Here is a 27,301-nt window from a genome sequence, read left to right on the forward strand (position 1 = left end):
GTTCGGGGGACGTCCACCCGGAACCTTACCCACAATGCCCAAGGAAACACACGTAATAAATTATACTTGTCTCCTGCTTTGAAGACAGCCACCTAGGATGGTTCTCTCATTCCTCGACTTGAAAATATATTGTTCCCTACAAGTCAACAGAATTCCCAACCAACTGTATGCCAATGAGATTAAGTCTGTTTTTGAAACGGGGAGTTCTCAGGGATTTCGTTCGTCATCTCGCTTCAACACGCAAGTCTGGCAGCACACCAGATTTTAGCTCTATGGTGGGTGACAGTCCCACCTCTGACGCTGTACAGAGACACGTCAGGGCTGGGGGGGGCGGGGTTCCATGCTAGAACATACTTCTAACGGCAAATGAATGATCAACGATTTACAGGAGGCACTGGATAAACACCCCTGCCTTCTCCAAAGCCACCGAAGGTGAACTGGAGAAAACGTCACACACACCCCCCTCCCATGGGCCAACGGTTTCATTCTGTCCTGAATGAAGCCTGGGTTTCTCCCAGATACACTGTTGTGGGTCATCACCATAAAGGCAAGTTCCCTGAGCAACCTGAGCTGAACTGGAGACACAGGAGGGTGCTGTCCCAGGGGGTCCGCCTGAAGGCAAACCCGCGTCACCCAAGCGAACCTGTGTCAACTGGCTAGCTGTGGCCAGCTGCCTCGCCCGGGAGTGTGTGCGGACATGAGGGCGCAGGGGCTGGTCTCTCCAGGCGTGGCAAGAGAGCAGGAAGAGCGTGAGGCCCCACCGTCCTGTGCTCAACCTCTGCCCGCACCATCCCCTCACCGTCCCACGAGGAAGGGCAGGGGTGGGTTCATTACTTGGTTCTGGAGCGAGCATGGTGGAGACGATGATGGGGGCGCCCGTCCGCCGGGCCACCTTCTGGTAGGGCGAGTGAGGCGTGTGGAGGCTCTGGCCGGCTGGCGGCAGGGTGGACGGCTCCACGGGGACACCGGGCTTCCGCAAGAGCTGGGGGCTGCCATGGGGGGTGGGCAGGGGAGACGCGGCCCCAGTGCGTTCCCTCTTGAGCAGCTCCATGGGCACCGTGTATGCCGTGGAGTAGGCCGTTCTGGGGCCTGGGTGAAGGGGAGGAGCCGGGCCCGGGTAAGTTAAGGCCACCCCGGCCTGTGGGGGGCACGTGGGGCCCGGCCGTGCTGTCAGGGCGCAGGGGGTGGGTGAGCCGTACCCAGAGTTGGAGGGGAAGGGGGGCGCCTGGGCGCCCACCCCGGGGGCAGAGTAGGTGGCCGCCGTCTCCAGGAGGTGCTGGGATGATGGTGCGCTGGAGGGGCGGCGGGCTGGGTCTCCTGCTCGGGGGGATGCCGCCTGCAGGGGACCCACGGGCTGGGGCTGCGAGGCCGCGGCGCCCAGAGAAGAAAAGTCCCCGTGGAGCTCGCTTCGGTGGCTGAAGCTGCTGGAGCGCACCCGGGGGAGGGGGCCCACCCGGCCCTGCCTCCGCAGGTGCATCTCGGTCCTACAGCCGGCGGCCAGGCGGCTCAGCAGGCGGGCCTGGCCCAGGTTGGGCGCGACGCACTTGATGTCCGCGTCCTCCATGGTGGCCAGGACGGCCGGAGAGTCAAAGCCCTGCTGCAGCAGGGCCACCAGGGTGGCCTCCGCCACCCCCTCGGCCCGCAGGAGGGCCAGGAACTCAGGGAGCGTGCTCCTCCTGCCGCCGGGGCCCTGGAAGGATGGCAGGACCGCCTCGCAGTTCTCGTAAACCAGCCCGGAGACGCTTTCCCGGGCAGGCCCGTAGCCTCGGTTCAGGGCTCCCGGGGCCACCCCTGGGCCGCCGTCCGGCGCCGCGGCCGTGCTGGGGTCCACGACCAGGCAGGTGGGGGCTGCCTGCCTGGAGAGGGCGGAATCCACAGGCCTCTCGGCGACGTCGTTGTAGATCTGGCTGGCGGGGTAGGCGGGGGCCTGGGCCGAGAACCTGCCATCGAGCAGCTCCCCCGCACAGTGCGTGGGCGACGGGGCCCGGCTCTGCGTCCGCTGCCCCTGAGCCACCCCTTTACCCGCGGGGTCCCGGTACAGGTGCCCGGCATCCTGCAGGGCGGGGACCCGGCCTTGCACCTGATCCCATGTCAGCCTGCCGCCGGTCACGCCGTAACCAGGCAGCGACCGGCTGAGTCCCGGGTCCCGCGGGTGGCGAGCCTCCTTGGGCACCCGGGCGGCCGCGTCGCCGTAGTAATCCCGCGGCAGCAGGGCGCCCCGGCCAGACATCAGCGCCTGTCTGCTGTCGTAAAAGGCGAAGTCGGCGACGGGGCTCTTGCTGCCAGCCACAGAGTTGAAGAAGGCCTCCCGGTAGAGGAAGGGCTCGCCTGCGCCCTGGGGCTCGTACCACGGTCCCGCCGTGCCGCCGTCCGCCACGGAGCTGCTCCTCGCCGGGGCCTCGGCCACCTCCCAGGGGCCCTCGTACCACCCGGCAGCATCCCAGCTCTGGGACCGGCCGATGGGGACCTGCCGGCTGGGGACCGGCATCGGGAAGGAGGGACGGCGGCGGCCGAGGCGGGGGAGGCGGCCGGTCTCTACGAATCTTCAGTGACACGCATCACAGCCGGCCTGCTGCATCCGAACCCTTCCCGGACGGCAGGAAAGACCAACTGGGGGTTTTCTGTTTCAAAGTACGGCCTAAATTATTAATCCTCCGAAACCTTAGTAGGCAAAACACAACACTCACGGTAACTTCGCCTCACTCCCCAGCTGCAGCACCAGAGTCCCGGGGACGAGGCTGCGCCCAGCTCGCCGGCCCCCCTTCCTCCCGGCGGGCGAGCTCACATGGACCTCGGCTCTCTCAGCGTGGGGATTAGGAGCTAAATAAAACCCCTAAAGCTTTTGTTCCATGTGACATCTCGTTAGTTAGACGGAGGAGGAGGGCTGAGGGCTCCAGCCAAGCCTCCCGACCCACGACTGGGAATTATTTTCACACTGAAGCCCTGGCTTATCTCCTTCGTCCTCACCAGGGCACTTTTGGGATGAGCACCCCCACACCCCCCGCCTCGGATCGCCTAAAAGTGACAGAAGGAAAATAGGAAAAGACTGCTTTAATGTCAATTCAATCTTAATCCAACCTGATGAAATGTTAATCCACTGCACACGGCTAAGAACAAATTCAATGTGAACAGGCAGGCAGGATAAAAAGGGGAAAAAAACAATCTCATGCACAATTCTAGAACATGAGGTACCCTGAGAAATGGGCCAGGCCTGCAGCCCGATGCCCCGCCGATAGTGAAATCTGGCTCTGAGAGGACTCCGGGGTTACCAATCACATGAGTTCTGCTGCTCAAGTCCAAATGCATTCTTTGCCTTATTATCATAAAACACCAAACCCTCCATCCTGCCAGGGACAAACAAACAAACAAACACCTGCGGTGTGTGATCTAGAATTTACCATCTTAAGGACTACAACAGAAGGCCACCTGGGTGGCTCAGTCAGTTAAGCCTCTGACTTTGGCTCAGGTTGTGATCTCACGGTTCTTGAGTTTGAGCCCCGCACCGGGCTCTGTGCTGACAGCCTGGAGCCTGCTTCGGATTCTGTGTCTCTCCCTCTCTCTGCCCCTCCCCTGCTCATGCTCTGTCTCTCTCAAAAATAAACAAACATTAAGAAAAGAAAACTTAAGACCGCAACAGAGGTCAACGACTAAGCCCTGACATTAGGAAGCAAAACCGGGAAGCTTCTGCAACTTAGGTGTGCCTTCCTTCATATCTGTTCGCAGGGAAAGTGTTCTTCCAGCAGGCTCGGCGAGCTTCGATGTTGGGGAGGCTTCTCCATAGTCCCACGGATTAAGATCCTTACATGGCTCAGAGGGACTTCAGGCACAATAACACAAAGGACAACAGTTACTTAATTTCGATAAGGAACGGCCCACCTCTGAGCATTCAACCATTTCTTTAAAGAGAGAGAAGGGTCCCGGAGAAACAACACAGAGCCAAGCTACAGGTTCCCCTCCTCCGACCACGGGAGCCCATGACACCGAACCCACCACAAAAACAAAAGCTCGTGATCATGATGCTGCAAAGGCGCGTGCCGTTGAGAACCTTTACAGACGAGACACTGTGCGCGTCTGCAGCCGTTAAACCGGACTGCTGTCTTCACCCACGTCTACGTCAGATTCGATTTTTCACTTACGAAAAACACCGGTCGTTAAAAAAAAAAAAGAAATTTTTTTTTGGAATGAGAAATACCGAAAATTTACCGCAAGAGAGGAGAAAGTAGGTGCAAATCCTACTTTGAACTGGGGGTGCGTGGCAACGCGAGACAGTTTAAGGGAGCAGGGCTCTATCCCATCTCCTTGTGTCCCGGTGCACACGGGCATACCAAACGTGGGGACCGGCTCTGTTCATACCAGCGCTGTTCCCCCAGAGCTCTGTGGCCACCCGCGGACTGTTGAGAATCCGCGCCAAGGACGGAGCCCAGGAACCCAGTCTGTTACCACTTCTGACCCCCAAAACACCAACAAAGCCTCAAGGTATCTGGAAACATATGCTGGCAGGAGGAGACCCAAATCTTCCCCCGCGATCCCCTCCTGGGACGCATGGGGGAACAAAAAAAAAAATTAACAAGCCACACTGCCGAATGTAGGGTTTCCGCGTATAAAAGCAGCCTGCTGGTGCCAAGGTCAGTAATTCCTCTGCTGGCACGTTGGTGCCCATGGGCTGAAAGGCCTGGCTGGGCAGGCAACGAGGAAACAGGCCTGGCCACACGCAACACAGTATTTACACGCCTCCCCAGCAGCCCCGGGAAGTGTCTGCTTAGAAGACCCGTCCAAACGGACGGGAGGGCGGTCTGGAGCTCACAGCCAAATGGAAACAGCGCTATCTGGTTACAGCAGATCACTTCCCGGCACGGCTGGGCTGGCAAGCTGGGCAGGCCCACCGTGGGCAGGTTCTCACCGCTCAGGGCTGCGGAGGCTGGGGCGCGACACTCGGGACCCTTCTCAGACGGAGCACAGGACACAAGCTGGCATGTCTATCAGGTAGGTCACACCTCAGCCTGACGGAGGACACGGGCCAGACACCCCCGAGAAGCCCCGGCCCACGTCTACCTCGTCACCTTCCCCTTCCGGTCTTGGGTTTTGTGGCCAAAAGGGGGAGGGGTGGGGACTCTGCCCCACCGTCAACACTTCCACCGGCTGGCCGGGCAAGACGGGAAGAGCAGAGGTGACCAGAAACAAGGCCTCTCTGGTGTCACGTTCCTCCTACCGTTTCCTTCTTAGAGGACGTCCACGTTGGTCAATGTCTGCACCAGGCCCCATTCCAGGTGCTCTGGCCCCAAGTGACTCTAGAAGCAGCTATGATTATGTCACATCCCAGTCACCGGGGATGGAGCCAGGGGCCCTGTCCTGGGGGTGGCCACAGGGCGTGGGACGCAGATCATACACGGCAGAGCAAACGCTCCGCTTTCCAGAATTCCCTGCGCTGACCTTGGGTCACGCTGCCCCGCTGCTGCCCGAAACAGGAAACCTCGTTAGCACAGTAATTCTGTCATTTTGCTTACGATTTTCCAGAACCCCCAGGTACTGAAGAGGTCACCTACAAAATTAAGTGCTAGAGTATCAGAAAGGAACTTCCTGAACTTGGGCTGTTCCCGCCCCTCAGCGTGGGGAGCACTGGGCTGCTGTTGGAGTTGGGGCCCCCCCCTCTGTTAGTGGAAGGTATAAAACCACCTCAAGCCTCACGATTAGTCAGTCCATCGTGCCATTTCCTTTCCTTCCCATCTTGTCACGAAGAAAACGTTAACACTGTGTGGTGCTGGCCTGAGAGGCTCCACTCCTGGTACAGACACATCACTTCAGAGGTGAGCGCGTCAGCCCTGGAGTGCACCTGCTCACCCGGCTTACAAATACCTCATTTAAGGTTCAAGTTCTCTGACTGAAGCAGGACCGTCTAGAAGAACGTGCACCCAACAGCTCCTATGAAACCAGTAACGGATTTCTGAGAAGGAGGGCAAAGTGCAATGCCAGAGGCAGGGTTGGGTGGGGGGCGGTGGGTAGCGGGGAGGCTCCAGGGTGGGCGCCTCCCCCTCCACACGGGAATGAGGCGGCCCGGGTCTCCTTTCCATCCTCGTCCAACTCATCCCACTTGGAAGCCGCCCAAACTCACACAGCCCCGGCTCCACAAGCCGCCAAATATTAGGACAGATGTTTTCCTGTGTTAGGTGAAAACACCTGTAACTTGACTCACGCTTTCCCAAACGCTCTGGCAGATTTTTCTCAAGTGCGCCGCAGCCTCTCCAAGAGAGCTGTTTTTCTGCAAAGCTCACGTTTACGAAATAAAGCGAGATGGGCCCAATTTCTGAGAGGATAAGGAGTCCCCCAGACTTAACCCTTCAGTCCTGCAAAGAGTTTTGCTACGGAAAATTGCACCGAGGGAAAAGCCATCTTCCGAAAGTTAAGAGACAACCCAAATTCTCTTGCAGACAAAATGAACCCAAGCCAGAGCGGACGTCGTAGAATAACCCGAACGGCAGCCCCGGGGGGGGGGGGGGGTTAGATGCCAACACCCTCCCGCAAAGCCAATTCTTCATTTTCCCTGTGTGACAGATCAGAAGGTGCTCTGATGATCTAGAAGGTTCCAGAAGGACAGGGAGGAGAATCAAGGAGGGCACAACCAGCCAGCTCGCCCTTGGGCAAATCACCAATAGGCATCTCGTGTTCCAACCGCTACCATGACCTAGGGAACTGCTTGAAAAGACAAGAAAAGTATGGCTCTGGGGTCTAAGCCCCACATTCATTCACAAATAAATTACACGTTTCTCAAGCATGAGGCGGAGTCACCCAATCTAACGTTTGGACTCACATGAAGGGCACTGGGTCTGACTGCCTGTCCACGGACAGCTGTGCTGTGTCCCGCCTGGTGGCAATAAATGCTTGCTCCTTCTCAGGAGGCAGCCAGGCCGAGCTTTGGAGCATTTCTGGCCAGCCTTCCATCTCTTGGTCCCCCTCCAGCCCTTGGGCCCCCAAGATCACGGCACCTCCACAAGCGAAGGTAGAAACCGGAGCCCCCAGAGATGCTCCCCTGTGCCTGCTGGGTCCCAGGACGGAAGCCACGGCAGCGCCCACGCCTCTGCCTTCCACGGGCGGCATCTCCTGGGGGACACGGCAGAGGTCGGTGGGTTACGCACTATTTTCCCGCAGAAACAGGGCCAAAGATGGGCTTAGGACATCCTGCTTCCTACTTTTAAATGTGTCCAGGCTGTGTTGGTTGTTTGTTTCTGTCAAGTGTTTTAGGATTTATGTTTCAAAACAGCTTCCTGCCTTTAGAAAAGTTTTCTGTCCCTTCTGTTCCCGCAGGGCCCCTACCAAAATAACTTCCTTGGCTGATCTCAATCGCAGGGGGCGGGGGGACCCAAGTGCACTGGTGAAATAGGAAATAGCAGAGTTTCAAGGAAGCCTGTATGTACGTTCTCATGAATGCAAAGAGAAAATGAGAATGGCCAGACAGCATTTCAGTCATCAGGGGATTGACACAGCACTGAATGCCCTCGGAAGAAAACCCCAGACCTGAAACGGGGCTGTGTAACCAAACCTACCCTTCCAAGATGAGCTGCTATGTAAACAGTCCCAGCCTTCAAGGAACTCTAGACTTAGCCGTTTATCATTGTTTAATTTTTTAAAATGTTTTATTTGAGAGAGACAGAGACAGAGACAGAGACGGAAAGGGCTAGAGCAGGCGAGGGCCAAGGAGAGGGAGACACAGAATCCGAAGCAGGCTCCAGGCTCCGAGCTGTCGACACAGAGCCCGACGCGGGGCTCGAGCTCTCAAACCTCAAGATCGTGACCTGAGCGGAAGTCGGACGCTCAACCAACTGAGCCACCCAGGTGTCCCAAGACTTAGCCATTTTAAATGAAAACAAAGGCTTGCACATTGCTCAGGACTTGATTTCTTAACTAGCCTATAAAACTCTTCTAAAAAAAAAAGCTTATTTGAGGGAGGGAGGGGGAGGCGGAGAGAGAGAGAATCTCAAGCAGGCTGGGCTCGAACCCATGAACGGTGAGATCATGACCTGAGCTAAAATCAAGAGTCGGACTCTCAACCGACTGAGCCACTCGGGTGTCCCTAGATTATGAAACTTACTAACAGCTGTATTATGAAAATTAGCTTTGACTCCCTCTTGTGATGGGGGTAAAAGTCCATTCCTCTTTTAAAAAGGGCAGGTTTTGAAAATAAGTATGAGCTGGAGCCCTGGGCTGGGATGCAGGCCTGGGCAAGCCACAGGACCAAAATCTACCAGGAAAGCTGACCCGCACAGGATTTGCCTTCAGCAGGTGCTAGAACAAAAACCACTTGCTTCTTTCCTCTCTGTAAAAACCTCCGATAAGCAAAAATCCCACAAAATCTTAGCATCTCAGGTAACCCCCTAACCCACCTCAACGTTGCCACCCCCCTCACTCCATCACACTCTGTATTTTATGTGACTTAATCTGTAGTGGGTTCCCAATATTCCAGAATTCCTTCCTCTTGGCTTTGAGATGCCGCAGTCATGTCCATCCACCAGGGTCCAGCTCAAGTAACCCGCACCTCCAGGAAACTTCTTCGGTTCACTCGAGGTCTCTTGGTCCCCAAATCCAAAGAAATCTACCCTATAAGGGGAGTACGCTACCAAAGCAATCCAGGGGATGCATCAATTGGCAGAGACAGCCCTTGGTTTTCTCACTCAAGGTGATGGAGCCCTGTCCCTCCGACATGTCCTTTTCTCCACCATGTGCCTGTTCCTTCAACACATAGGCTGTGAAGGGACCAGATGGGTGTGACTGTACAGGACAACAGGACTCCACGGACAGCCAGTCCTTGCCCTCAAGGCACGTCCTGTGCGATGGGGAAAGCTGACAGGCGTACGGGGTCACCGGGAGGACCTCCGAACCCACGCCCAGGCCAAAGCATAGGCGCTCACCTGCAAGGGTCTGCGTGCGGAGGCACCAAGCTAAGAGCGCAGAGGACCTGCCGCCCGCTATCTGACGCTGCCTGGCAACACTCTGCATTGGCTCAGCCGGCTGTGCCCGGGGGCAGTCGGAAGATGGGCTGCCAAGACCTTGCAGGTGTAAAGACCGACGGTCCACCCTGCTTCGAGAAGCTGTTTCACCCATTCCGGGGTGTGAATGGGAAGGATTCTCTTGGCACACACATCTCTCCCAGCAGGACACGGGAAACAAGCCCATGGATGGTCCAGCCCCCGAGGAGCAAGTAACAAGACAAAAGAGGGAGACCACTGTGACCAGGTGCACGCACATCGGTTCCCAGAAGACTTCCCCTCCCGGTACCTCACAGCTCGGTTGGTGGTGCTGAGCCAAGTTCTTGCCTGGACCCAGAGGGGCACCGGAGGCCTTTCTGGAGGCAGACGGCGTGTCCCAAACCCTGAGCTTTGTTAGAGCAAGAGTCCCATTAACGTCAGGATGCTAACATCGTGGTTTGGGGAACTGAGTATGAGCTGATCAAAAACAAGGGTCTCATCTCACAGCGTATCACCTGTAGGTCCTTCCTGAAAAAGAAGTCACAGCACAAAAAGCTAGCACCAAAGTATATTCTGGGGTTCTGGTGCCATCGTCCCCCTAAATGCCTGTAATGACACTGAGCAGTGTTGGGACCTACCCAGGCCCAGGGACATCCTCCGAATTTGTGGGGGGCACTGTGGGCTGAGCTCTCCGCTTCTTCACAGCCAGGACTGTTCTGCTGTCCTTGGACCTACTCTGTTGGAAGGAGACTGGGCCTGGGTCCATCGGAACCCTGGTTCCTGGGAGGGGTTTACTGAGCCTGAAAGCAGACAGCCTTTCCTAAAGGTGCGGTGACCCAAGGAAAGGCACTCAAATCCAAGCAGGTTGGGAAGATAAGCCAGGTGGCTCCAGGGCACTTAGGAGGTTTGACCATCAACAGGGACACAGACAGGGGTCTGTCTGGAGCAAGAGCAAAAATCCACTGGGGTGGGGCGGCCGCTAAAACACCAGCCACCGGCCAAACACGCCACACCCCCAAAGCACAGGTGGATACGAGCGGACCGGACACGCTGCTGTTAGAAACACAGGGAGGTAAAGGACATCTGCCAGCTGCAGTCAGAGCCCCTTCCGCACACAGACAAGTTCAGAGAGAAGCCGATGTCTGTATCTTATAGATGAGGAGAACAGAGAAATACAACGTTTAACCCGATTCCCACCTGCAGAAAGTGAGGGCCTGAGTGTGGGCAATTCTACGAACCCAGCCCCTAGTTGACAAGAGGCACCCCGGGGGAAGAGTTTATCTAAACACCACACCAGATAAAGGGGAAATGTGGATTTTTATCCCTTGCAAATAACTTCCATAAAGCTTCAACTTGACCTCGCTCCCTTCCTTTACATGAGCACATGGCAGTAACACGCTCATTTATGCTTTTGGAGTTTAAAGTCGAGTCTAGTTGACTATTGTATATTTACACAGCTAACGTAATTATCGCTAATCACATAATGACTGGAAACATGCATAATTGCCCAATCCAAACATACAATTATAATGTACAGCAACATTATAAATCCCCCTTTTAAAATCCACATTTTGGGGTTGTTTACGGGTATTTATTAGAAATGATTGTGGTCTACCTAGAGATGGCCAGCTTTGATGCTGTTTCTGTAGAAAGTGCTACATACGCTTTAAAGACCGAAAAAGGCAGGGGCGCCTGGGTGGCTCAGTCAGTTAAGCGTCTGACTTTGGTGCAGGTCATGATCTCACGGTTCGTGAGTTTGAGCCCCATGTCGGGCTCTGCGCTGACAGCTCAGAGCCTGGAGCCTGCTTTGGATTCTGTCTCCTTCTCTCTGCCCATCCCCCGCTTGTGCTCTGCCTCTCTCTCTCTCTCTCTCTCAAAAGTAAACATTAAACAAAGTCAACACTTGGGGTGCCCATCCCCCACTTGTGCTCTGTCTCTCAAAAATAAATAAATAAATGTAAAAAAATTTTTTTTGAACAAACTCCACACCCAAACCCCAAATAATCCGTGAAGAAATGGGCAAAAGACATGAAAAATAAATATTAAAAAAAATTTTTTTTTAATTAAAAAATTACCAGAATTTGTAATTACTCCTGTATTTAACAGATGTCAGTTGGTCTCTATTTTCCCAGTATCCATTCAACGAACCTACCTTCTCACTTTTTACCTCTGCTCGTGAGGACATCCTAGAGGTAAGCAATGTCAAACAGGGCTGTTTATTCAAAGGGAGGTTCACGTCATTTCTTCTTGACATGCAGAGGAAGGGGGAAAGTCCACTCCTGAGTTATGGGATGAGGAGGGCACTAATCACAGCTCAACGGATGCAATCATTAGGACCATTTTTCCACGTGCGTGAGACATTTGAACAAAATAAAGTAAAATGAAATATCTACTTTTGTCAAATGACATTCTCCATAGCCACAGGGGAGGGTGGCGTTTAGTGATTTATTCCACCATAACCCACAATAAGATGTTCCGACAAAATGTCATCGGCAGAGCCATTCTGGTATATTACGCTTCTACAAACCCAGAAAACGCTTTCCGCAAAACGCTTTCCTGGGTTACTTTGGTGATGCCGAGAGATAGTAAGCCCTCTTCTCTGACCAACAAATATCTGGGGAAAATCACACCAGCTGTGTCTAGATGTAACATAGTGAAACTCCGGTGGTCCAATTCACAAATGCGATGTATCAGTTATGCCAGCAAACTTAACGGAGGGGGAAACCAAGACTGGAACTGTCCATCAGAAAAGATGGACTGCCGTTGCAGCCCAGCTCTGACCAGTCCCTGTTATCAGACCCTACTCCATACTAACCCTGACACAACAGCACTCTGGGATTGAGACCAGGCATCGGCAAGAGCGGAGAACAAATTATCAATATCAAAATAGAACGGTTCCTTTAAAAAGAAAAATTAAAATCTGGCTTCTAAGTCAGCTTGAAAGGCCATTATTCCAACTGATTTGGATGGAGTCCCAAAGACTGGCTTTTGAGAAGCAAAGCCATACTCTGCACTGTGCTTCCATCTCGAACAAACATCCCGTGGCGGGGGTGGGGGTGACGGGAAGACGCGGCCTGAGTCAGATTCTGCCTTCCACCTTGTCTTCCCTTGGCTTCAACTCGGAACCCCAGAGGGCAGAGTGGCTAGGAGTGGCCACAGGACATTGAAGTTCAGGAGGACAGAGACCCTCAGGTTTCCAGGAGGAACGGGCTGGGCCTGGGAAGGCAGGCAGGGGTTCTGTGCAGGGGTGAGGCTCAGTTTCCACCAGACAGGCTAGGCTGGAGCAAAGGTGTTCACTGAAGAGACAGAGGGGGCTGGAGGTGGACCCAGGAGGGCCTGTCTGGAAAGGGATCCTGCAGCTGGGGATTGCACGGGGGTCTGGTGGCAGGAGAGAGGACCGAAACCTGAAGGAGGTTTGTTCCCAGAGACCAAAGAAACCAAGAAGCCAAGGCAAAGCCCCTATGAGCCCAGAGTGGCTACAACACAGAAACAATTTCATGCTTTTAACCTAACAATCAGAAACAACGAGACAGAGAGAGAGAGAGAGAGAGAGAGAGAGAGAGAGAGAGACAGACAGACAGACAGACGTGGTCCTGGGGGTGGGGCACTGGCAGGAAGGAGGAGAAGACTATCTGCTGGGCTCTCTGGATTTCCAAATAGAATGTTCAAGAGCAGGTAGACTGGGTTTCTAGAACAGACACTGGAGACAATCCAAAGCCAGGGATGGAGACACAGGGAAATGACTGGATCCACGGAACCGATTTGAGGGAAAGGCCAAACAAGGGGTACACATACCGCCTCCGCTGTGCCTCACTGGTAGCAGCTGGGCCGTGAGCACCTGACCCGGCCTGGAAAAATGTTAACTCGGTGTACAAATGCACCTTGGAACACCTGTTGTATTTAACAGGACAGCAAACGAGCGTTTGGGATCATGGGTTACAAGTAACACCCGAGTAACTGAATTTCAAATGTCTGTCTTGATGGTGCCCATTGAGAAATTTCAAAAAGTGTAGCTTTAACTTATCTCGGGAATGCCGTTCACAGGTGAAGCAGACGCTGAAATTTCGGTTATAAAAAGTGGGCGGCAGGTGGGTGAACCATGCTGGGGAGAGAGGGTCTGAAAAAACCATCATGGTTTGCCCTTGCCAATAGCCCTGAAAACGCAGAGGGGACAGGCCACTGGCTCTCCAATCCCATTCTCGTCTCCGATGCGGTACGTCTAGATAGAAACCGCAGAACGGGTGGAATCCGCACCACAGGCATCAAGGACACGAACGCTGGAAAGTTGATCCACTAAAGTCTTTTTAGAACAGGAGACCCAGTAACCTCAAATGAAGCACCTTTCCGCCAGAGGTCAAAAAGTAAACTGACTAAATCCCCACGCGATCGGGTGGAAGCCAGAGTCTGGGACACGACCAACCAGTCGGTCTGGGCTCTTCCATGACTAGTCATGCTTCTGAAAGTCAAACAGGCTTTCAAAAAATTATGTAGGCTAAGGAGACCAAGGACAAGACCACTAAATGGAGGGTGCGACCCTTGAGGAGTTCCTGCACGAACAAGCACCCGCACGAATCACGTGCACGGGGGCAGCGTGAGCGCGAGGTCTGTTATCAGGACTCTGTTATCAGGACACTGCGGTGTGGTCCGGTCCCCGGGGCGTGATTACGGTGCTGTGTTCACATCAGGAGACGTCCTAAAAGGGCACACGGGCCACGCAGGTATTTGGGAGCGAACCGCTGCACCTGCAACTTTCTTCTACATGGTTCTGCAAAGCCCAGCCATCCATTCATACACGAATGTATCTCTATCTGTACAGCTATAAAAAGAAAGCAAACGATGGCCAATCTCATCAACTGGCAAATGCGGTTGAAGGGACCATCAGCATCCGTTCCACTACCCTACCGATGTCCCTGGAGGTTTGAGCGTTTTGGCATGTTTATTAAAAACAAAACCAAACCTTTAAATCTCCAGCCCCCTGCACAGCAGCAGAACCTCAGGGGTGTGGGGGACAGTCAGCACCACTACCCTCTCGTGTCACAGAGCTCTTGCCGGGCATACGGTCACACAACACGCCTTTGATGCTTTCACCCCACGTGGCTGGAGTCACCTCTGCTTTTAGGACAAACCGTTCCATACGGGGCAGCTGGTGGGCCAACCGGTGTGCGAGCCCAGGGGGTGCTGCTGAGCCCATCCTGCCGGGGGGGGGGGGGCGGCTCCCTTCCATGACCTGTGTGACACACGTCGCAGCCAAGTCACCGGTAACCAGGCCGAGCCAGCCCAGTCGGCAGCCGGGACGAGGCTGGCGAGGAGCACTCAACTCCAAGCCCAGGGCCACGCGCTCTGGATTTCTTACCGCTCCCTCATTAGGGAGGGATGGTGTTTAATCAACATCGCAGAGGTCTGTCCCCAGGTTTCCATTAGATTTTAATTATGTTTATTTTTCCTTTCATGAATAAAACACTTCCAGACATTTTCAAAGATACCAGGGATGTGAACACGTAATGAGAGACAATGCACGGACTCTTCAGTAATATCTTGGAATTCATCACTGTAAATACCTTAATCCGAAACAGATAAGAGTCCGGAAACCTCAGAAAGTGAAAAAAGATGATCCTGTTTGTTACGCAGCGTCTGTCATACGCAGGATGACCTGAGGGGTGTGCCAGAAACAGACCTAGGGCCGCTCCCTCCCCAGCTCTCCTAACCCCACCCCTACACCCTGGGAGCTGGGCACCCCTGCTCGAAGGTCAGGTCTACTGACCACAGCTCGGGACACGGGCAGGGGGATCTCTGGCTGGAGGGGGGGGGCGGGGCGCAGTCTCAACAGGGAACCAGTTCCCCCACTGGTCAGCGGTGAGCGGGGCGAGGGTTCGAGGGCGGGACTACGCGCCTTTGGTTACAAACCGCCAATCACGCTGGCTCTTACCTTCACAAATTCTGTCCAATCGCTGTCGCTTGACTTTGTGCTTATCCACAAGGGCCATTCTTTATCGAACTTTGCAACTCTCTGATTCAAAAGGCAAAGCGGTCCTCTAAGAACTTAGGGGAACACGCAGGAGTCTGCGGGCATTACGCCACTATGAACCCTGAAACAAGGAGAAAAGAATCCTTACTCTCTGGACACCCTGGGGGCACAGGACAACAGTCATTCAGGGCTTTACTGCCACTTTCTATAAGGGGACCTGCCACCAGCACTTGCTCTCCTGCCCTCGGACTTGGACAGGAAGGGAGCATTATTATTGGTCTCTGAAAGCAGTAAACGGCAGCATCCAGAACCCTAGCTTTTAACTTCGGGCTGTAAACACCAATCGCTGACAACGTGAATGGTAGTTATTTGTGCTCCGAGGCCAGAGACCACGCTCCAGCCAGCTGGGCCTTGCCCTGTACTTCTGTGAACGCAGAGGGGCTGACTCCAGACCCACCCGGACCGGCAAGGGGGTCCCAGGCCCACCTGCACTACGACAGACACCCAGCCGTGGCTACGGGACAGCCTCTGTCCACGCCTTCTGCCAGGCAGTTTACAAAGTTTCCCCCAACTGCCCTTTGGGGTCAGCAGTCAAGGCCACCGCTCAGCACAACACAAGCCCCCCGACCCCACTGCACGAGAACGGGGCAGGAAGTCACAGGCCACCTAACTGCCTGGGCCAGGGTCGTCCAGGCCACAGACGGTATCGGCGATGGGAGGGTCCAGGCTGCCGGCCGCGACACTGGGGAACGGAGACAGCACCCGCACCTGTCCAGGCGTGCCTGGTGTTTCTGGCAGAAACGAGGCAGCAGAGGAGGGTCTCCCGTGTGGGTTGGGGTCTGTGGGGCTCTCCAGAGGGAAAGCCACGAGCCACCTGAAGAATGGGAAGCTGATGGCCAGCTTGTCTGTGGAGGGTGTGTGTCTTGGGGGGGACCGGACCCTCATTTCCTCCTCATCCGACATATCAGTTGAGGCCACAAACCACGATCTGCACCCCACAACGTCCGAGCTCTCGACTCACTGCAGTGGTCTTTCTTTAACAACACGGTCAGAGAAAGTTGTCCTCAGTTACCCAGCAAATGAGGGGGGACAGGAGACAAGAGTGAGGCTCCAGGGTTAATAATGAGGATGATTATGTATGGTCATCAATTATGCAAAACGCTGGGAGTTACTTTATCAAAGGTCAGAATACAGGTCTGACTATGAGAAAGCAGACTTCCTGGTAGTTAATGGCTAATTTCCCAGCAATGAGGCGCACCTCAAAGATTTATGGCAATAATTACACGTTTTTTTTTTTTTTTTTAAAGAGCTAGGAAAGAAGCACAATTTCTAATGACATAAATAATTAACGTAACATCCCAGAGATACTAAGCCCTCTTCAAACCCGGGGGGTTCCCCAAACCTGAACTTCAAACCCGGAGAGTTCCCCAAACCTGAACCGGCCATGCTGGGCTAGGGAGACAAAGGTGGTCCCAAAGCAGGTGGGACAGGTGTGGCGGTCATGTTATAAAAATTCACTTTTCTTGGGCTTTAGGAGAGGCAACAACGCGAGGCAGGGAAGGGGGTGGGGGTGGTTCCTAACTCAAACCAATGGGAGAAGGGAGTCCCAGGCAGAGGGAAAGGTGGCCTCGAGCCCCAGAGCTCGGCCGGCAATTTTCATTTGCCAGAGTTCTGATCACCGAGCTGCAGTGCGGCCCCTGTCCTCGACGCTGGCATGAAGACAGAACCTCGTGTTAGCCAAGGGGTGAGAGAATTAATTAGTTAATATTTGTGAAGTGCCTTGGAGATGAAAAATGACAGCATTATCATCCGAGGCAAGCCGGGTTTCACACCCTCCTCCTTCCATTACGCCCAAGTGAGGCGTAATCATTCCCTTTGCTTTCCTTTGAATTTTAATTTGTATAATTAGATGGCGTCCTGAAAGATTGATAAGTAGGATCTCGATTATGCAATCAAAGGAAAGATCAGACATCCGCTTACACAAATAGCCTGTGTCCTCTTATTTACCAAAAGAAAAAAAGAAGGAAAGGGGCAAAGGACTCCTGTCTGGATATTTTTCGGGCTGGGGGCTGGCCCTTCCGTGGGGGCCCCTCCAGCCGTGGCACCCACCCATGTGGACAGCGAATTCAGAGTCTCACAGCCACCAGGCGGAGTCTGGTCAGGATCTCGTGGCAGTGACCGCTGATGTGCGGAGCCTCAGTATCTCTTTGAAGCAAGAATGTATGAAATGTGACATTTTCCTCCTTGGCTCTCCCGAGGAGCAAGCTACTTATGAGGACTTAATTAATATAACCCTCCTTCCCGACGGCAGGGACAGGCCTTCTTCAGGGCAGAGCTGCGAGCTAGGGTCTCCGGCTGGGGTCCATGGAGACCACCAGCACCCCGTGCCCCCTGCACGCCAGCCCCGGGCTCCCCGGGCAGTGCCCGCTCTGACAGCCAAGCCCTGTCTTCATTTCTATGTCTCTGCTCACAGATCAGGCCCCTTTCGACCCCTGAATTTATCACCACAATCGGCAGCTGACACTATCTCATCAATGCTTCACAACAAATCAGGGTGCACAGAGGGGAGAAAAAGGAGAGGGGGATGGGTCCCTCTTTTGCTCAGACTATGGCCGTGGTGTCTGTCGTGGATGGAAGTAGCATTCTAGAATATTCTAGAACCACAAGTATGTGGAATGACCGTTGCGTGAGCGGGATCTGCGTTCGTGAAAAAGGGATGTTTTTACGTTCCCAAGGGGAGTGGAATGCGTGTGAAAATATTCAGTGCAAAGCAGCGGGCTTCAGAGGGCCGCGCGTGGCCTTCCTCCTTCGGTGAGCCAGCCCCTGGCATGCGGGAGCCAGCCATGGATACCGCTCCCTCCAGCTGAGGCTGGGAGGGACACCTCGGTGGAACTAAAGAAATGTCAGAAGGGGGGCGCCTGGGTGGCGCAGTCGGTTGAGCGTCCGACTTCAGCCAGGTCACGATCTCGCGGTCCGGGAGTTCGAGCCCCGCGTCAGGCTCTGGGCTGATGGCTCGGAGCCTGGAACCTGTTTCTGATTCTGTGTCTCCCTCTCTCTGCCCCTCCCCCGTTCATGCTCTGTCTCTCTCTGTCCCAAAAATAAATTAAAAAAAAGTTAAAAAAAAAAAAAAAAAAGAAATGTCAGAAGGGAAGTCAGGTGTTTGTAGAAGTTGGATCCCGCTGCCAAACCTTACGAGAAAACCACTGCATTCTGCCCCAGAAAGGGAGATCCTAAAATTGCAGGGTAAACCACAGGAAGGTCTACTTGACCTTTTATTTTAGCTTGAGAGGAGAGATGATCTAGGGCTGAAAGGTTTGGTGTCAGTGAATCTGGCTCATTTCAGAAGAGGAAAGATGCTTGCATGAGAAAGGTACTTAGATTCTCGTTACTGCCAGAAAGGAGCAGTGAGGATGGGAAATCCACGTGGATTTCCAAGAGAAACTCGAGAATTCAAAGGGGGGACAAACAGGAAGAAGAACACTTCATTTTATAACCACCTGCTTGCATATCAAACACAAAACAAACACCCAAAACTGAGCACAAGAGAAATGGATGTTCCCCCCATCGAATGAGGCCTAAAATATGGGCAGATTGGTTTTATCAAACATGACCATTAGCAACCCACCTGCCCGGACCCAAATCACTACAACCTAGTCCCTGCTCATTTACTTTCTGATGTTTATTTATTTTGAAAGAAAGCAGGTACAAGCAGGGAAGGGGTAGAGAGGGACAGAGGGAGGAAGGGGGGAGAGGGAGAGAGAGAGAGAGAGAGAGAGAGAGAGAGAGAATGAATGAGTGAATGAATGAATGAATGAATGAATGAATCATAAGTACGCTCCCTGCTGTCAGTGCAGAGCCCAACTCGGGGCTTGTACCCACCAACTGTGAGATCATGACCTGAGCTGAAATCAAGAGTTGGGACTCGACTGACTGAGCCACCCGGGCACCCCAACTCATTTACCTTCTTAAAATCACAAGTTTTTAAGATGCCCTCTGTTTCTTTATTCCGATTCCTAGTCTCCATAAACACTAGGCAGACGAAGAAATTTACACAAAGTAATTGATGTCTTTCACAATGAAAATTCACCTAAAACCATGGCGATTGCCTTCAACTCTTTTCATGAAACCTACTTAGACATTATGTTCATAAAGACAGACCAAGTTTCAGGATATGCTAACGAATCACTATTATCACAGTCAAGCAAGAGCTGCCAAATCCTGAGTGGACCCTTGGAGCCCTCCAAGTATATTGCACTGTTATTTCTGTCAAGGGGCCGAGAGGCTGGCATCATCCAAGGTAAGGAGAGACGGCCCCCTGCAGTCCCGGCAGTCCGGGCAGGTGGGCAGTCCCACCTTCCCCAGCCTGGGGTCCCTAAAGGAACAGCAGCACTCCTCAGGTTTCCTTCACCCCATCCTACAAGGCTCCACCAGCCTGTGAGTGACCCGGGAGGGCGGTACCCATCAGGCTAGGGCAGCACACCCCACCTGCTGGCACAGGCAAAGACCCTGTGTGTGGCGTGGATCCAGCACGTTGGGGGGCAAGGTCAGCACGTTTTACTAGAGCCTTGACGATGCTGGCCCAACAATGACAACTGCCCAGACAGCCCTCTCTGGCTCTTCATGGAGACCCAGTAAAGTCGCTGATCTTCAGGCTATCGCAAAAGGACCTGTTCCACCATCTCTGGAGGCCAAACGGGAACAACAGATTCCGTTCTGGGGAAGAGAGCTGGAGAGAGTCCTCTGATCAGGGGATCTGGTTTTTGTTTCGTAGACTCTTATCTGGAGAGCCAACTGAAATCGAGACAAGACAAATGTTCTACAGGGGTCAGGGGACAGCAGGAAAAACACTGGCCTAGCCTTTGGTCAAATGGCTGACATAACACCACAATTAACAGAAGCATTCGAACTGCATTTTAAGGAAGAAAATGAAGTTTTGGGGGGGATGATCCACTTGTGGGAAATCAGCTTACTGAAGTCAATTTTGTAAGTGTCTCAAAGCTACTACTGCTCCTTGATTGTTTTTGTTCAGTAGCTTTGGGGCATATTTAGGTTTTTGTGAAAGGGGAAACCCGGGTGCCTGGGGGGCTCAGTCGGTTATCGGCTCAGGTCATGATCTCATGGTTCATGGGTTCGAGCCCCACATCGGGCTCTATGCTGACAGCTCAGAGCCTGGAACGTGCTTCGGATTCTGTGCCTCCCTCTCCCTCTGCCCCTCCCTCACTTGTGTTCTCATTCTCTCTCTCTCTCTCATAAATAATAAAAACAATTTTGAAAGGGGAAACCCATGGCTCAGACATCACGTGGCATATAACAAGGGGCACAGGTGACTCGGAGAGCCCCCTCCCCGTGCCCCAGAGGTAACCAGCAGGACCTTCTGATATACACTGAAGGTTCACTCTGGTTCCCGAAGCCAGACCTGTACATTGTCTGGCAAGGCCGTCCATCTTTCCCCAGGTAACTCCCAGGAGCCAAGCCTAGGGTGACAAGGTCACACCCTGGTCACATGCCCTCAGTCCGTTCCAAGGGTCCCATCCACACATCTTCAGACAGAAGGTGCACAGACAGCTTGATTAGCACAGGTCTGCCATGCTTTCCCAACACCCAGGGGCCTGGCAAGCTTCAGAAGTCAGATGCATTTGGATTTTTAAAAGGCAATACAGAGCTCACACCACATTACTGTGGACCCCCAAATCAACCATCAAGATTTCCACCATACAGGATGCAAAAATTATCCAACACTTCAAGCCGGGTCAAAATCCGCTGCCAAATGGATTACAAAAGAAAGAAAAGAAAGAAAGTTATGAAGGGTGCCTGGGTGGCTCATTGGTTAAGGGTCCCACTTCCGCTCAGGTCACGATATAACGGTTGGTTAGTTCGAGCCCCGAGTCGGGCTCTGTGCTGACAGCTGGGGGCCTGGAGCCTGCTTCGGATTCATGCATTCATTCATTCATTCTCTTTCTCTCTCAAAAATAAACATTTAGGGAAGAAAAAGTTTTGAAAGCTTTTTACAATTTGGATGCGAGGCTCAGGAATCGTGGGCCTGGAATTTTATTCTTTCCATCCAACCCCCAGCAAAATATTCTCTGGGGCTCTGAAGGAGACGGAGGTGAAGGGCAAAGATCATGTAGCCCAAAGAGCTGGGAAGGTCACAAACCTAGAAAGCAGTCTTCTAGCATGAAGAACCCCACTGCCCACATGGGCGAGGCCCGTGAGGCTAGAGGCTGCCACCAGGAGGGAGCAGATGTCAAAGGCACTCTTCTGCTCAGACCAGCTCCCTGGCCAAGGATGCCGAACGTGTCCTTCAGCTTGGGTTGTTAGCACGTGGAAATTCGTCTCCTGGTGTTAAATGTAAAACTCAAAAATTCTCAAGATTTTCACGTGCTAACGACTATCACCAAGAACAGAACCGATTCATGATTTTCTTAATTGGTTGTTTTGTGTTATAATGAAAACGAAGTGTTGGTCTACCCAAGCTGAAGGAAAATGAGATGCACCGCATTCAGGATTTTCACACATTTTTAAAGCCCTTGACTTACAAGTATGCTTCAAAATTAATATATTCATTTTCGTAATAAAATAGCCTTTAGGAACAAAAGCAAACAAGAAAAGGCGAGGAAACACATTTTCATTTAAATTAAGAAATGCAGAACACCAACTTTTACTCCCACGGTGTTGAGACCGAGGAACTGTAGACACGCGGGTTAATTGTTCCTTTCCTAATTTTCTGACCCTGCCCTCCTCCTTTGGCATGACAATCTTGACCTGTCGCGGGGAAGTCTGCGTGGACAGGATGAAGGGCGTAGGCCTCAAGTTCTCTGTGAACAGAGGAAGTTCTGCGGTGACCAGACAGCTCATCTCCCGCTCCGTACCGAACATAAGAAACCACTGCAGGATGTTGCATCCGAGTGAGGAAAAGTCAGCATCTTCCACAAGAAGCATCCGGAATGCCCAAAAGTTCTCATGAAAGGCCTGCAGAGGGGCCTTGGCCGTGGTTGAGGCTTTTGGGGTGGCCTCTCCAATGCCCCCAAGGTAACCCGAGGGTACTGTCTGCAGCCTGTGAGAAGCCCTGTGTATGCTTGCTGTGGTCCAGGGGGGAGTAAAAGCAGGGATAACTAACGACCAGTAAGGGCTTGGACCCTGGGGGTCAACCAAGGCAGGCGTCACCAGGGGACAGCTACCTGTGTTAGTGGACAGTGTGCTACACGTTAAGCCTGTGGCTGGCTCCATTCAAAGAGCATGTGACTCTTGATCTTGGGGTTGTGAGTTTGAGTCCCACACTGGGTGTAGTTAAAGATAAATTAATTTGAAAACAGCCTATGGAATGGAGGGTGGGGAGGGCAGGAGGGTGGAGAGTAGAGAACATGTAACACTTTTAAGGCGGTTTGGATTGTTTGGTTTCTTCCAACACAGATGGATTGCACTTGAATCGAAATGTCTGATAAGGACAATTTTATAGGAATTGGTTAACAAATAAATGAACTGCAGGGGCGCCTGGGTGGCTCGGGCGGCTAAGCGTCTGGCTTCAGCTCAGGTCATGATCTCGCGGTTTGTGAGTTCGAGCCCGCCCCTGTCGGGCTCTGTGCTGGCAGCTCGGAGCCTGGAGCCTGCTTCGGATTCTGTGTCTTCCTCTCTGTCTCTCTCTCAAAAATGAATAAATGTTAAAAAAAAATTTTTTTTTAAAAATGAACTGCAATAAGGTCTTGAATTTTTACAAATCTTCATGTTAGATTTTGAAGACCTCTGCCTCTTGATTTCTTGCCACTGGGAGGCCCTGAATCCTTGGCTGCCAGCCCAGAGGAGGGGACTTCCTTAGGGGACACAACTGCTCTGCTGCCCCTGAGGATTCCAGCCTGGTCTCTGGACGCTGTGCACTCGGAATCCACGCGTGAGGTCGTGCCGTCTGCGGTCTTGGCTCGCTGGCAAAGCTAAGGGAAACCACAGGGGTGGGGCGGACCTTCTCCTGGTCCAGTCCTTCCCAGGAGCAGGACTGGCGCCCAGTGATGGGGCCCTTCAGCCGGCAGAGGGCACTGCACACCCTGCGTGGCCTTCCCGGGCCCCAGAGCCCTGGGTCGCTGTGCTGAGGGACTCGCCCGGTTGACGGATTTCAACCCCCAGTTGGGATCTACAAGAACCTAGAGGCAATGAGGCTCGACACCTCCAGAAGGAAAGGTCCGAGCTGATTTCAGGATGGCACACTGCACTCTCCCTCCATCTCCGGATGCAAAAAGAACCCGTACCTCCCACTCACCCTTAAAGCAACAGAAGTTGGGGCGCCTGGGTGGCGCAGTTGGTTAAGTGTCCGACTTCAGCCAGGTCACGATCTCGCAAGTCCGTGAGTTCGAGCCCCGCGTCGGGCTCTGGGCTGATGGCTCAGAGCCTGGAGCCTGTTTCCGATTCTGTGTCTCCCTCTCTCTCTGCCCCTCCCCCGTTCATGCTCTGTCTCTCTCTGTCCCAAAAATAAATAAACGTTGGAAAAAAAAAAAAATTAAAGCAACAGAAGTTTAGATTTAGGCACATGATCGGCCAGGGAAGAGGGAACCCAGGCAGGCCGCCCTGTCATCTAGGGCCTGGGCTCGGCAGTGGAGGCTCCCTGATGCAGGAAGGGCACGGCCACCCTGAAGGTTGACTTTCTATTACGCCCTTGCTTCTTGTTTAAAGACACATCAGTGAGGAATGAGCCATAGTGAGGAAAACGAAAACAACGTGGCAGGGATGTAACGTCTAAGGAGAGGAAAGCAGAGACGGAACGGAGCAAAGGCGCGTCAGGGTTTCCACCACAAAGCTCAAGACTACGTACACCTGCCGAACTGATTGTGCAATTCTCCTGGACCCCCAGCATGGTGCGTTGTGAAACACCGATGACCTCGGAATACACAACCTTTTCAGGAGGCACTAACTTGGAGAGGGAGGTGAAAAAAGCGAACGTTTCCCACCATATTCCGGAATGGAGATTCTGAGCGGCAGGCACGGGGCTGGAGGCGGGGCCTTCTTCCTGGGCCCCTTAAGTGACCACAGCAGGGGGACAGCTGAACTCTCGGGGCTTCTCTGATCAGCACGTTGTAAGCAGCCAACACACTGAGGCAGTGCCTTGGCTCCCCTGCCCGGTTCAGGGTGGAGGGTGAGGGGCTGGTTTCGTCCATCGACGCTGAAAGCAGGGGTGATGCCGATGCCTCGTCGGATCTCCTCAGCTCAGTAAGACCAGCATCCTCTCTGAGCACCGCTTCGAAGCCAGGGTTGCCATGGCAACGGACGCCCCTGGGCAGCACAGCTGACTCTTGGCCTGGCTGTCCCCCCTGACCCCCAATTCAGCCTTCTCCAGGAAGTGTCCTGGGACTCTCTCCTCCCCTTTTCTCTCAGCACCTGACACAATGCCCTCCCCATCACGTACCCGAACACATCGATTTGGAGAAGGCTCCTCCGTAGCGCCCACTTGAGGGTAGACGACCCAGTGAGGTGTGCGGGCCACCTGGTGGCCGAGGAGAAACTGGAAGAGGCTGACAGGCATGGCCCGACCAGGTCAGAGGCCGGCGGGAGAGGGGGATTTGAGGTGTTCTGCTGGAGATAAAGTCAGCCATGTGAAATGCTGGCCGGCTGGGACCCTTTGTTCATTTCCAAAAACAAAGTGTCTGGAAAGATGATCTCTAACACTAGGAAGAGCTAAGAGCTCGCTCTGAACCCGCTTGCCCGCCCAAAGGAGCAGGGAGGCTCAGCCTCCCAAATGTGGTGCTGGCTGGGTCACAGAAGCCAGTCGAGGACCAAACCGAATAGAATCCTGAGCAGCTCGGGGGCGCCTGGGTGGCGCAGTCGGTTAAGCGTCCGACTTCAGCCAGGTCACGATCTCGCGGTCCGGGAGTTCGAGCCCCGCGTCGGGCTCTGGGCTGATGGCTCAGAGCCTGGAGCCTGTTTCCGATTCTGTGTCTCCCTCTCTCTCTGCCCCTCCCCCGTTCATGCTCTGTCTCTCTCTGTCCCAAAAATAAATAAACGTTGAAAAAAAAAAAATTAAAAAAAAAAAAAAAAAAAATCCTGAGCAGCTCTGCTCAAACCTACGGCCCAGCCCGGCCCAGCACACACAGGCACACCCAGGAGCTGCCAGGGGAGAAAGCGACTGGTGCCCCGAGAGACGCCCCATGACACAACTCGGCTTATCGCTTCTCCCGTCTCAGGAGCCAACACTTCAGGGCACCATGGGACAGGAGTGTCCCCAGTGCGGAGGGGTGGCCCTCCTTTATTCCAAAGGAGGCGTTGCTTACACAAAAGCAGATACGCAGGAAATTCAACTCAGACCTCGGGAACAGAGTAGTAAGTTTGTTTTATGACAACGGATGTTCTACATCCGGATCTTTACAAATACCCAAATCTCGCCCTAACATTTCTCTACAAGAGAAGTCACCAGGCTGTAGTCGTGGAGGCCTCTGTAAGCCCACGCGGCACTGTCTCAGGTGACAGTGTTAAGGAAATGAGATGATGGAATCAAACATCCCTAAGTCCACAAAGTTTCTCTCTTTTCTAAGTTTATTTTTCAGAGGGGGGTGGGGAAGGGAGGGAGACACAGAACCCGAAGCAGGCTCCAGGTTCTGAGCTGTCAGCACAGAGCCCAACATGGGGCTCGAACCCACATAACTGCGCAATCACGACCCGAGCCGAAGTCGGATGCTTAACCGACGGAGACACCCAGGTGCCCCCACAAAGTCTCGATTGAAAAGTTCTTCCCAGACCTGATCTTTTCAACCCGAGTCACAAAAAGGAAAATCTTAATCTTACGGGTAGCTACTTAACCAAATGAAATGCAACAGCTTGCAGCTATTTATTTTGCGGAGCACAGTTTTAATGTGGAGGATGGGGGGTGTGGCGGAAACCCGGGAGGGGGGAGGCGGGCTTTGTATCCATGACTGCAACGGAAGGAGCCTGGCCAGCTGGCAGTCAGATGGGGGAGGAGAATCGGGTGACACTTCTAGGTCACACAGATTCATTTTTGCCGATCGAGTTCGAGAAGGGAGCCACTCCATACCTCCTTTTGTCTTTCTGGTTCGGGGTATTACTCCTGGAGTCAAATGGTCTTCTTGAATTATTTCCCCCGAGTCCCAGGGGCCCCCGGTTCTGTTTCTCCAAGTCTTTGGTGGGTAAACGATATTGTTTTTACGTTTATCGTAGCCCAGAATGTTCTGAACTGTGGCTAAAATATCTCTTGGTGTGGAGAGGATGCTGGAACAGGGGAGAGGGGGCGGCTCCCCAGGGGAATTTTCCAGAGGTGTGAATCTTTGTCACGGCGAAGGGTTCTTCACAAACAGGGCAAACATCGGATGGTTCACATGAATACAACCACCTGTTTAGATAATCACAGCTCACCACGTGCCGATGCCGAAAGATACTGATTTTACGTGAAATCCTTATTCAAGAACTCCTGACAAGGTGATGGCCATTTAAAACTCTGCTCTAAGTGGGGCACCTGGGCGGCTAAGTCAGTTGAGTGTCTGACTTCGGCTCAGGTCATGACCTCTTGGTTCGAGAGTTCAAGCCCCACATCGGGCTCTGTACGGACAGCTCAGAGCCCGGAGCCTGTGTCTCCCTCGCTCTCTGCCCCTCCCCCACTCACGCTCTATCCCTCTCTCTCTCAAAAATGAATACGTGTTAAAAAAAAAAAATTCAAAAAAAAAATCTACTCTGAACTAATTTATGGGGATGCTGTATACCCTGGAGCCCCCTCCAGACAAAGAACAGACAGAGGAAGGGAGGCTCAGAGAAGGTGGGATATGTCTGGACACTATGTTTATGTCCCGGACCGGACAGCATGTGCAAATGGCACAAGATGTCATTCTACGGCAAGGCAGGTTCCCGAAAGCCCACCCTTGCAGCCCCGACTGCGTATTATGGTCTGCTTGTCCGTATCAGAGCACCCAAAAGGGATTCACACACGTTTCCAGCGGACTGCCCGCGGTCACAGCAAGGGTGAGTGCCTTGTTACACGGACTGAATCGTGTCCCCCCAGCCTCCCCAAATTACATTCAAGTCGGACGCCCCAGTGCCTCGGAATGTGACCTTATTTGGAGACATGGTCTTTATGGAGGGAGACAAGGTCTTTATGGAGGTAATCACGTCATCGTCAGGGTGGGTCCTCGTCCCACAGGACTGGGGGTCCTTATGAGAAGGGGAAATTGGGGCACTGGGCTATGGACAGAGGGACGATATGTGAGGACACAGGGAGGGGATGATCATCTACAAGCCAAGAAGAGAAGCCTGGAAGAGGTCCTTCCTTCCCAGTGTGCACAAGAAACTAACCCTGTAGGCACCCTGCTCAGACTCCTGGCCCCCAGAACCGTGTGACAATGCATTTCTGTGCTTTCGGCCACCCGGTGGGCGGTACTCGGTTACAGCGGCCCTA

General features: G+C 53.4%; 1 protein-coding gene across 8 annotated transcripts in view; it reads right to left on the reverse strand.

Annotated features, from left to right (window-relative positions):
* CTBP2 (C-terminal binding protein 2) overlaps positions 1 to 27,301 on the reverse strand; it is a 162,645-nt gene that overhangs the window by 35,456 nt on the left and 99,888 nt on the right. For 6 of the 8 annotated variants that reach the window (XM_047825666.1, XM_047825662.1, XM_047825663.1 and 3 more), the window contains one exon: positions 14,884 to 15,043. In XM_047825666.1, the coding sequence (XP_047681622.1) occupies positions 14,884 to 14,941 (58 nt within the window). In that variant the 5' untranslated portion in view covers positions 14,942 to 15,043. Of the gene's footprint in view, positions 1 to 834; positions 2,728 to 14,883; positions 15,044 to 27,301 lie in introns of those variants that run through there. The other 2 variants (XM_047825669.1, XM_047825661.1) reach the window with 2 other exon arrangements.

Source organism: Prionailurus viverrinus, chromosome D2 (assembly GCF_022837055.1).
Source record: "Prionailurus viverrinus isolate Anna chromosome D2, UM_Priviv_1.0, whole genome shotgun sequence".
Taxonomy (NCBI): domain Eukaryota; kingdom Metazoa; phylum Chordata; class Mammalia; order Carnivora; family Felidae; genus Prionailurus; species Prionailurus viverrinus.